The 12,208-nt window shown below is 36.0% G+C and overlaps 1 protein-coding gene across 26 annotated transcripts in view; it reads left to right on the top strand.

Annotated features, from left to right (window-relative positions):
• Window positions 1–12,208, top strand: part of camk2b1 (calcium/calmodulin-dependent protein kinase (CaM kinase) II beta 1) — a 59,249-nt gene that overhangs the window by 24,436 nt on the left and 22,605 nt on the right. For all 26 annotated transcript variants that reach the window (XM_042723667.1, XM_042723668.1, XM_042723666.1 and 23 more), the window contains 6 exons: window positions 3,218–3,320; window positions 3,444–3,527; window positions 4,047–4,141; window positions 4,704–4,826; window positions 4,929–5,012; window positions 5,098–5,140. In XM_042723667.1, coding sequence (XP_042579601.1) covers window positions 3,218–3,320; window positions 3,444–3,527; window positions 4,047–4,141; window positions 4,704–4,826; window positions 4,929–5,012; window positions 5,098–5,140 — 532 coding nt within the window. The remainder of the gene's footprint in view (window positions 1–3,217; window positions 3,321–3,443; window positions 3,528–4,046; window positions 4,142–4,703; window positions 4,827–4,928; window positions 5,013–5,097; window positions 5,141–12,208) is intronic.

Below are 12,208 nucleotides of genomic sequence, written 5' to 3'. Positions count from 1 at the left end.
GTGCTTCAATATGATTTAATTAGCATAGAAATATGAAACCAAAATTTAAGTTGTCATTTATGCTGTTAAATGACAATTAACAGCATGATAAGCTCAGATGATAAATTAATCATCTTTGGAACGTCACCTCTCAGTATTTCAACCAATTATTTTGCTGTTTTAGCCAAATATTGGACCATGAATGCTTGACATACCTCCCTAGTTCAGCTGCAACCTTAGTTATTTACATGTATTAATGTCTAGATCTGCGATTGACTTCAGCAGATGATTTTCAGAGAAGTAAGGTTAGAATTAATGTTAGAAAACCAAAACCAGAAATCAAACCCCAAATTCTCGGGTGATTTAAACCAGCCGTAGTAAAGTTCTTCAGCAACAAGCGTCTCTCAATCATTCAGCTGAACTACTTTTGAATATTGCTATTTTAGCATAATTTTTCATCATGGTTTAGTGTGTCCATAATGCTGGAATGTTTACCTGTTGTAGCTTATCTAAGTTTTGTGGATAAAATATGTCACTCTTTACAATCATTAAGGCCCGTTCACACCAAGCACGGTATAAAGATAACGATAAAAATATAGTTCTTAAAATCGTTCTCAGTATTAAAGAAAAGCAGAGTCCACACCACAACTATAACGATAAAGGCACAGAGAAACTATATTGTTGGAATCATTTTTTTTTAGAATGATTTTTTTTCAGCTGATGAACAATACAAACATTGACAGCCAATCAGAATCCATCCTGCCAAAAAAGTTAGTGAAATTTTGGTGCATCGCTAGATGTAATCCATTTAGATTCAAGCTTCATTTTCACAGTAGCAGTATCCAGAAAAAGAAACCAGGTAAATGCTAAAAACAGCATTGCTGCGGTCAGCTCCATACTCACTTTGGTTTCACGCTATCAGTGTCTGCCCACACTGGAGTGCCCTTTTGAATGGAAGCCTGGGGCACGCGCTCTTCCACAGCGAAATCTGAGTGGGCATGACAGCAATACCACTGCAGAAAAGAGCAGCGATCTTGCACATACACACACACACACAGACACAATAGCACACAACACGTCTATCAACACCCATGCTTTTTTGGATTTTACTGAGCGAAGCAAGTAAACTAAACCAACTCAAGCCAGTTTAAGCAGTGCATCCAGCTGTGTTTGTCAGTGTATGCATGTACTGTATATGTACTTTGATTCATAACTGTCCCCATGCTGATGAGATTTTTGCTAGGAAGTCAAGTCATGGATTTCACTGCAGAGGTTATACGCTTGTGAAGGAGCGTTGGAGAGAGATTTTGGCAGACCTTCTTTGCTAGATTTGTTCTCAGAGGGTGCTGTTCATCAAAATTCCTCCCACTGCTGAGCTTTAAGGCTGGGATTAGCTGCTGGTGTTCCAGCCCTCAGCAGAGCGCAGGTTTTTTTTTTTTTTTTTTTTTTTTTGGAAGCACTCTGCATTAGCTATGCTATATGAGTGCTGCTGAGGATGGAGACCAATCTAGGAAATTTTAATGAGGGGATGGTGGTGAGGTGATTGCGATAATGAGAATTATGGAACAGGGATAAGAATGTAGAAAAGTAGTAAATACCCCCGGGCTCAAAATGAAATATTTAGGAGCCAAATTTGCTGCATAGATATGTATATGTAAATGCCTCGTTTCGATAGGCCGCTGTAAGACGCCTACCAAATTGAAATGGTCAAAGCTGCTCTGTGAGCACTTGAGAGCAAGTTGACTACATCTGCAACCATAGTTACTTGCATGTATTAATATGTAGATGATTTTCAAAGGACTTAGGGTATGATTATAAATGTTAGATAATACTGCTTATACTAAAAAAAATATTGGTTGATGTTCTTTTAAATATTAATTATAATCAGAGAACCCTATTGTCAATTTGCTATTAATTTCTAATGAAAGCAGTGAACTAATTATATATGAACGAATATATATATATATATATATATATATATATATATATATATATATATATATATATAAAAAAACTAGAGCTGAACGATTAATTGTTAAAAGATCGCAATCTCGATTCAAACACCCATGCGATCTTATTTCTAAATGACGATCCCTGTGTCTATTAAACCTTTGAGAAATAACATTTGTTGATTACATTGCATCACCACTAGGTGGTGACTAGTGACTGTTAAAATATGCATTATTCATTGAATCATTCATTCAAGAGATTTGTTCAACACTGCTTATTCATTCAGTAATGGAACAAGTAAAGTAGACTATTTATGAGTCATTGAATTATTAATCAATTTTTTTTAAAATAATTAATTCAAATTAATTAAGCATTTTTCAATAGAATGGGGCAATTAACATTTTGTCACGGCCTCTCGTAAATTACATGCTATTTTGCTTAGTTCAGAATCGTGGGAGAATCGTGATCTCTATTTAAAAACAAAAACATTAAAAAAAAAAAAAAAAATTCTCAATTTATCCAGAATCGTGCAGCTCTAATATAAACCCTTCAAAAGCTGATTTTGTAATGTTTTCGAATGTCTCTTCTGTTCAACAAGGCTGCATTCATTCGTTAAAAAATACAGGATATAATAATATTGTGAAAAATTATTAAAATATTATTAATCTATTTTAAAGTGTAATTTATTCCTGTGTTGGAAAAGCTGATGTGAATGTTAGATCCAGCAGACCCTGCAATGCAGGAAAAGCTGTTCGAGATTTCACTGGTGCAGTGCTTAAGGTGTGTGTGACTGTGTGTATTTGGTTTGTTAGACAGCTCTTATAGATCAGTGTTGCTAGCACTATGATTTATAAGATCGTGTCATGTGTGCTAGCGGAAGCATCGGGAGGCACTAGAGGGGATATCACATTATTAGCATCCATCAGTGACAGAGAATAATGAGGCTAGATAATCTGGGTCAGTTGGGAGGAAAACACACACACACGCACACTCTCTTATTGCCAGTGAAGACAAACATCTTTTTTTTCCTGCATTCTTCATTTAGAAACAATCTGCAGTCAGAAAGTTCTTCATCTAATATCACAGAATCAGATTTGGGAGGTTGATTATACACTGTGTTAAATATGCACTGGTTTTATGTTAAGACCATGTGGTAGCTATCTAACTATATATTTTTGTTGTGAAGTGTGTGTCAGCATGCACAGTGTGTTTGTTCCTGTGAGTGTGTGTGTTTGAGGCAGTAAAGTTGTGTGTTAAGGCAGGAGAAATGTCTTCATTCTTCCCTCAGCCAGAGAATCTGCTCTTGGCCAGTAAGTGCAAGAACGCCGCTGTGAAACTGGCCGACTTTGGACTGGCCATTGAGGTGCAGGGAGACCAGCAGGCGTGGTTTGGTATGTAAACACTGCAAACCTGTAGGCTGATATAGAGAGATGCCCATGTGACTCATCACAAACACTTTAGAACATGATTGTATTAATATTGTCATATTGTCATATTTCACTGTGCATTTTCAGGATTTGCAGGGACACCAGGTTACCTGTCCCCTGAGGTGCTGAGGAAGGAAGCATATGGCAAACCTGTGGACATCTGGGCTTGCGGTAAATAAACTCAAATACAGTGACAAGCAAATGCTCATTCCGAAGAAATAGTTTTCTGTGCTGTCCATCAAAACTAAGCTGTCTTGCCGCCGCCTTCACTGTGCTGAAAAAAAGGTCTCCTAAAGCTGGACTCCTGCCTTGGTTAAACTGGTCTGGTTGTCTGCTTTTAGAGGGTTTTACATATGCATGTGCTTAATTAAATACCCTGTAATTGTACGTTTGGTATACTAAACTGGTTTACTTAAAGTCTGCTTAATTGGAACAATTAGTTTTGTGCTTAATGTGCTTTAATTATGCAGAAACAGTGCTGAAGTCCATCTAAAGATATACTTCAGTATATTTGATTGTGCTAAAGTGCAACTATTGCAAATATACTGGATTTGAAGTATGGTATGCTTGGTATGAAATAAATGTATTGTAAATAAATGATGACATAGGGTGGCTGTATGCAGCAGCCTCAAAAATGTTAATAACAACACAATGATTATTTTGATTATTTTTTTTCCATTCTCTTTATAGGTGTGATTTTGTACATTCTGCTGGTTGGATATCCACCTTTCTGGGACGAGGATCAGCATAAACTTTACCAACAGATCAAAGCAGGAGCTTATGATGTGAGTTTAACATCTTTTCAGTTTTTTTTTGTTTGTTGCTAAAATACTGTATTTCAAATAAAGGTTCTATCACATTGAGAATTACATTAACACAAGATAACAAAATGCGTTTTTATCTCTTAAAGACATTGTTTGTCTAATAGAACAAAAACTTTCCAAAAGTTGGTTATTTCTTAGAATGACTGATTTATTTGATAAATGCTGCATGAGTGTGTGATTTTGATAATATTTTATATATGAAGTAATTTCGGTATCATTTTACATGGTTCATAAATGTGTTTGAAAAGGTTCAAATATGTGAATTAATACTCACTGTTGCCCAATTTCGTCATTTTGGCTGAACCAGAATTGACTTATATATCTACATAGTACCAGTTCAGGAAAATAAGGAATTGGTACTTTGACAGGTGATTTTATTTTTCTAGGAGAGGCATGACTTTGAATCAAAAGTTACAGAAACTGCAAATTCCAACAGGTGTTTTATTTGATGCATTGGAGTGCTTGTTGACAGAGCAAACTTATAGTTGTAGAATCATAATCTTTTTTATTCTTTATTTAATAGTTTCCATCTCCAGAATGGGACACAGTTACTCCTGAAGCCAAAAATCTCATCAATCAAATGCTAACCATAAACCCTGCCAAGAGAATCACCGCACAGGAAGCTCTTAAACACCCATGGGTCTGCGTACGTATTCAGCGACCCGCACATGCAGACATATAAACACAAAAACAGCAAAACACAGGTCTAGATGGACAGTAAAAATCTTTTCCCTGTTTGTTTCCATAGCAACGCTCTACTGTGGCTTCCATGATGCACAGACAAGAGACTGTGGAATGCCTGAAGAAGTTCAACGCCAGGAGGAAACTCAAGGTGTGTTTCATGGTCACACACACACATACTCACTCAAATCTAATTATACGCACACAGAGGTTATATTTCCTCTCTCTCCTCACAGGGGGCCATCCTCACCACCATGCTTGTGTCACGGAACTTCTCTGGTAAGTTACTCGGGTATGATGCAGATGGAAATAAACTTCTGAATGGTTTTGATTGACAGCTGAGTTGACAGATGTGTGTGTGTTTTCTGATCTGTCTGTTCTGTGTATGTTCTTACGACTCTCCAGGGAACCGTCTGTGTGTCTTTTACATCCCCACTCCATCTTGATGTGCTTTGTTGTCTGTCGTGTGTCAAAGATAAACTTGTTTTGTGTTTAAATAAAAGTAACTCATGGGCAAGATTTTCCATGCTGTACAGGGTTTATATAATTATGCACAGATTTTGTGGCCCTGATAAGTATTTAGAGACTTAAGTTGTAGATATCAAACCAAATGGCACCCAAAAACAAATAATGCTAGACAATCCCTTCAGTTTTTCACATTTCTATTATTGCAGCATCAATAAAATGTAGCATTTAAATAAGCCAATAAAAATAAGCTAAATAAAGCAAAATATCACAAAAAGTGCAATACTACGTAAAATTATTGATGCAGAAATGTGATAAACAAATATGCATGAAATGCATGAAAATGAAAAAGTAAAGTTTAAAAAAAATTACATTTGATTATTTAATTTCTGTAGTATTTTGTAAATGAAAAATGTTAAGTAGTCTTATTCGTATTGTTTGTAATTTGGTTCTTTGTTCTTTTTTTCCTAAAAGTTTTGTATCAGAAGTGGATAAGAATATTTTTTTTCTGTCATGTACATAGTACATGTAGTGTCACGCATAATATGCTAAATATCGTAAAAAATAAAATAAAATGCGAGAAATAACTGCCAAAAAATCAGTCATTTTAAATGCAAAAATCACAAAAAAGAAGGAAAATAAATATTATGAGCTTGTGGAACTGGCTAGAGTGTTTCTTAGAACCATGGCCCATTACGTTTGCCAATTACATTTAGAGTGTTTCTCAGACATACAACAATACAAGGGTTAGTAAATTATGATGGAAATTTAATTTTTGGGTGAACTATTCCTAACATTTTACTTTTGAGTGGTTTAAATAATTTTTAACAAATGACCACTTCTAAAATCCCACTTGTGTCAAAACCTGTTGTGATGTTCATACATGTTTAAGTGTCCACATACTTTCTGGGACCACTCTACTCTTAGCCTAGCACTTACGTACAACCTTTTCCTCTCCATCTCACAGTTGCAGTTTCCATGCTCTGACCTCACAGATATCATGCATAATACAAAATAACACACATTCTCACCGCACATGTAATTTCACTCTCTCTCTGTCAGTTCTCCTTTATTGAACTGCATCCTTAATGGGAATTCAAATGGTTATAGTAGCATTTTCTGTCTTTTGATCTCATCTGTGATGTCAGGGCTCTGCTTGTAACCTCTAGATGGTGGTCCAGCAGAGAACGTTGATAAACGTGTGTGCTTTTGAATGTTAGGAGGGATGATTCCCTCTGGGTCAGAGTCTTGTCTTCGTTGTAATGAAAATATGGCTCTTGTTTGAGTGGGGATTGTTTTGTTACAAGCCACCTGTCTCAAAGAAATAAAAAAGAAAATTGGTTTGACATGTTTTTATAACTGACAGTTTCTTCTCCCACAGACTAACGAATGGTTCTCTTTCACTCTGCCCCCTTTCCTCTTCCCTCTCTCTCTCTTTTTGTTCCTCCCTCTCATTTTGTTTGTTTGTGTGTGTGTGTGTGTGTGTGTGTGTGTGTGTACGCTACTGCTAAGCAGGCAGACCACGGCTCCCGCCTCGGTCACTGCGGCTGCGGCTGCAGTAGCCGCGGCTGCAGGCACCACAGCAGGGCTGGTGGAACAAGGTAGCACCGCCCTATAGGGCCCAATTCCTCTGCCCCTTTCTGTCTGTACTCTCCTCTCTGCATATTCCTCCCATTCTTTCTTTTGTTCCCATTTCTGTTTTCCATTTACTTTGTTTTCCTTTGAAATTCTAGTTTGTTCTTTTACTTTTTCTCTCTTTTTCCCTTTTCACTTCCCATATAGTTTCCTTTTTCATTTGCCCTTTTCTGTTTCCTTTCTCCATTTCCTATTATCTTTGCCATTTTCTTCTTCCTTTCTTTTCATTTCCCTATTCCCCTTCCTTTCCTTTTTGTTCTTTTCTTTTCTTTTTCATTTAATTAATTAATTTTCCTTTCCATTCCTATTCCTTCGTTTTTGTTTACATTTCTTTCCATTTTTCTTTCCCCCTTTCCTTTCCTTTCCTTTCCTTTCCTTTCCTTTCCTTTCCTTTCCTTTCCTTTCCTTTCCTTTCCTTTCCTTTCCTTTCCTTTCCTTTCCTTTCCTTTCCTTTTACTTCCCTGTTCATTTCCTTTTTCTTTCCTATTTCTTTGCTTTTCCCCATCTTTCCATTTCCCCTGTCTCTCCCCTTCTACGTCCTGTCTTTTTCCTTTCCTCTTCCCTTTTCCCTTTCCTTTCTTTTCCCTTTTCCTTTTCCCTTTCCTTTCTTTTTACTTTCCTTTGCAATTTCCCTTTTACTTCCCTATTCATTTTTTCTTTCCTATTTCTTTGCTTTTCCCCTTTCTTTCCATTTTCCCTGTCTCCCCCCTTCTACGTCCTTTGCCCTTTTCCTTTCTTTCCCCATTTCCTTTTCGCTTTCCTCTGCAATTTCCCTTTTACTTCCCTCTTCATTTCCTTTTTCTTTCCTATTTCTTTGCTTCTGTGTCCTTTCCTCTTCCCTTTTCCCTTTCTTTCTTTTCCCTTTTCCCTTTCCTTTGCAATTTCCCTTTTACTTCCCTATTCATTTTTTCTTTGCTTTTCCCCTTTCTTTCCATTTTGCTTTCCTCTTTCCTTTTCCTTACCACTTTTCTTTTCCCATTTTCCTGTTTACTTCTCTATTAATTTCCTTTCTTATTTCCTGTTTGGTGTCCTTTTTTTCATGTCTGTCTAATTTCATTTTTCACCTTTTTTTTAGTTTCTTTCCTGTCTTCTATGAAAGAAACATGTTTGTATTTCATCCTCTCCCATCATCCTCTCTGTCTCTCACTAGTCCATGATTGTCTCTGCATGGGGCTAAAGCATGCACGATGACTCACCCTTTACCTCTACCTGCTGTTTCTTCCTTTCCTTTCTTGTCCTCCAAACTTTTTTGTCATTTTTCATCTCATTTCTCTTGCACTTCATGTCTGATATCATATGTATTCGCTTATTGGTTCCCTCAGCTGTCTGTCATCATCACTGTCATCACCATTTCATTCATCTTTTATTTATTTTACAGAGGATCTACACCAAGATCCCTACATGATGAATGTATTGTCCCTTCCCACTCTCTTTTTTGAGTCCTGTTCTCTCCATCATTTCTTTCTTTCATACATTATGTGCCATAAATCACTGCCTCTTCCTTTTTCTGTGGTTTATTCTTATCCTCCTCCTCCTCATCACTTTTCTTTGCCATTTTTATCTGACACCCATAAGCCATCTTCACTTTCATCCTCTGTATTCTTCCTTCCTTTACTCTGTCTTTAATATGGTCTGTGAAGTTGAAGTTCACCCCTCTTTCTGGGGGTGGAACAGTCTGCCTGCTGTTGTGCTGAATGCTGCATGGGAGGTTGGACTAATGCATGTTCACTAACTTGGGGGTGAGATGGGCTGAACGGATCTGGTGCACTTGTGCATGGTCAAAGCTTCATGACAACTGTACTTTTTTCTTATTTAATGGACATGGACAGGATGTAGAATTCTGTAGAATTTGAATTAACAGTACTTAAAGATACTGGATTCCATAGTATCTCTTTTTGTTCCATAGACTATTGAATCTACAGTTGCAGTACATTTGTTTTATTTTACAGGGTTTAACCTAGAGCACTACACTAAGTATGCAATTGGTCAAAGTTAATCTTGGGCCTACATGCCTGTAATTAAACATTGTAGTTTCAGTTTGATCAAGAACATTGCATTTGAAAACTTTTTTTGCCCCTTACTTCAGTGACTCTTTGTTTCTTGCATCTTCTCCTCCAGAGCTGATACAAAGAAAATCAATCTTTGCTGATTTGTCACAAAACAAATCAATGCCCAAGCAAGCTGCTCAAATTATTATTTTTTTATTCAGATTGTTTTTATTTTGACCAGATAGGAAAAGAAAAGCAGAAGACAAAGTACAAGATCAGTTTTGATTTGTTGAACATTTTCTCGGTCACTATGTTATTCCCATGCTTACAGTTGTTTCATAGTTTTAAAATTCTGTTTAATATTAATAATAATCATTGTCCATTGCTGTGTGGACACAAATATAGTCGTCTTTATAGTTATCATCCTTGATATGAACAGGCCTTTATTCTGAAATGTGTGGTCCAAATTGTAGATATTTTTCAGCTTTTTAATTATATTTAATATCTTAATATGTATTTATTTGTTCTAAAATGGCTTGGAATTATGTTTTTCTGTCAGTGAAAGCATCATTGGCATTTAAGCTTAAAAGTAAACATGATTATTTAGTATTTCTTGATTTATCTTAACAGCTGCTCTGGAGGAGAAGCTAGTGGCATTGTTTTGTCGGTTACCTTTCTTAGAGGGCAAAAATGATTCAGGTTTAAATGTTTTTCAGTGCATCATGGTAGAAGGGTTGAGCTGGTACATTGAGCATGTGCTGTGAAGGCTCAATGTGAAGGCTGTGCTTCATATTTGATGCTCCCTCCACATGCCTGCAATCAAATATTTATGTAGTGCTGCCTCTCTCTGTCGTTCTTCTACTACCCCCAGCCTGAGCAACCAGACTACTGCACTATAGGCAGTTACACTACATATGGGACTGACATCTGGATCATTCCAAATCCTCATGTTTGACTTTTATATAGTGCATATAAGAGAATATATTTCTAAAATATGATTTAGGTTATAAACAAGTATGTGGACACCCTTACATTTGGCTGTTACAGTGGAAGCTGTTATAACAGCAAAAGGGGATTCAACTCCCTACTTTTGCCCATAGTTTTGAAATCAAGGTTCAAAAGGTGTAAAAATAGGTAAGGAGTTCACATACTTTTTGTCATGCAGTGAAAAGCTGCATTATCATTAGACTATAATGCTCAGTTTTGTTTGTGCAACTACTACACATTGCACAAGATGCATTAAAATTGTCAAGATATAAATATATTGCAATTAACTTAATGTAAATAATAATATTTTCATATGTAATGTGTTTTTAAAGCCTTAGAGAACAATTGAGGACTAGGTTTTAGAGTAGTGAAACTGCTTATACAAAGCCTGGCACAAACGTATTTGCCTGCTATTTTTTGCTAAACCTTGTTTGTGCAGACTCTCTGCAAAGTAGATCAACTCTGAGAAAAATGATGACTGTACTGAAAAGTTGACACTTTTTTTTTTGTTCTTGAGCCCCATATACAGCTCCATCGATAGTCGTTTAGCTTCAGCGTTCATAGAGACAGCACTCTGGTATTTTGACCTCTTCTCCATTGCTCTCTCTTTTTCTCTCCGTTCTCTCTTGCTCTCTTTCTCTTGCTCTCTGTGTTAATGGCAAGGTAAGGAGCTCCACTCACTCTAGAGTATTAGATGTTACTTCACTACTCCTCTTTCAACAGGGACGCATGCTCATTTCTTCTCACTGATCTCTTTGGGCCACCAGATGGATGGATTGGTGGCCCAGATACAGTTCTAGGAGGATCTGTATCAAATACCAACCTTGAGTGACCCTGTTTTTCAGTTTATGACCATAAGTACAGCACATGTATTAGGCTTAATTTCTTGTGCAACCTCTTGCTGTGTGTGTGTGTGTGTGTGTGTGTGTGTGTGTGTGTGTGTGTGTGTGTGTGTGTTTGTGCGCGTGTGTTTTATGCATAATGCCAGCTCACGCCATCTTACTGGTGACAGCTGTAACTCTTTTTATTAAAAATCCAGTGACAGTTGTAAACACATAAAAAATTTGTTTTGGGATTACTTAGTGTCATATTTGCAGTATGAATGCCTATCTCCATGTATAACCTGAAGGATAAAGCTGAAAATCTCTTCTGTGCTTTATTAATAGACTAACTAACTCTGGCTGTAAAAGTCTTTGAGCAAACAAACTTGCTGAATGAGTTTGATGTGAATGTGATGGCGTTACTGTGATTTAATGCTAAAAAAAGAAGTATTTGAATGAACTGCTTCAAAGGTGCTTGAGATGGTGTGTGTGCATTTGTTTGCATATGCATTGTGAATATAAAATGGTACACAAACCTACAATGACAGACAGTGATTGTGTCAGAGGCTTCTTTTTACTCATGAATGATTGTTTTATATTGATTTAAAAAGTGATGATAACCATGATGCTGTAAAAAATGCTGTTTATTTATTATATAATTATCAATCCTAATATTTCTTGGATTGAAAAGTTCCTCGGTCAGCTTCACTGTCTGGAAACTGTTTGGCTAAACCTGAAAACAAGCATTTACAAAATCAAAAAGTAGATGATATCTCACTTTAAAAAAAAAAATCTCACTTTCATTTAAAAAATGTACACAGAGTAATGAGACATCTGTGGCAACATTGTTTCTGTGATAAGGAAGCAGATAAATATTTATAGCTTAGTGGGGTTTTTTACGAAAATTTTTCCCACAAGACATTTTATTGTATTTTATTTAATTTGTTTATTTATTTATTATTTTTTAATTCGACAATGAGGAACTATTCAATCTTAGAGGCCATGAGTAACACTTTATAATAAATCTTAATGTTTATTATTACTTTTATATAATACCTAATAGGTCATTATCTCTCGAACAATCAAATAGTTAGATATCACGAAACATTGAAATATATATTTAATTTCATACACACTACCATTCAAAAGTAGAGTTGGTTTTTTAGTATTTTTATGGTTTTTAAAGAAGTCTCTAAGGCTCACCAATGCTGCATTTATTTGATGCATTTATTGAAAATACAGTAAAAACAGTAGTATTATGAAATGTTAAATAATTATGTAATATTGTTAAAAATGTAATTTATTTCTTGGTTGAGAGCAGCCATTACTTCAGTCTTTAGTGTCAGATGATGTTTCAGATATTATCTTAATATGCTAATTTGGTGCTCAAGTAACTGTTTTCACTGCTGAAAACAGTTGTGCTGCTTAATATTTTTTGTGGAAGTCATACA

This window comes from Cyprinus carpio, chromosome B5, assembly GCF_018340385.1.
Source record: "Cyprinus carpio isolate SPL01 chromosome B5, ASM1834038v1, whole genome shotgun sequence".
In the NCBI taxonomy this organism is placed as follows: domain Eukaryota; kingdom Metazoa; phylum Chordata; class Actinopteri; order Cypriniformes; family Cyprinidae; genus Cyprinus; species Cyprinus carpio.
Note: the sequence above shows the minus strand (reverse complement) of the source record. Positions and strands in the feature narration are given on the sequence as shown.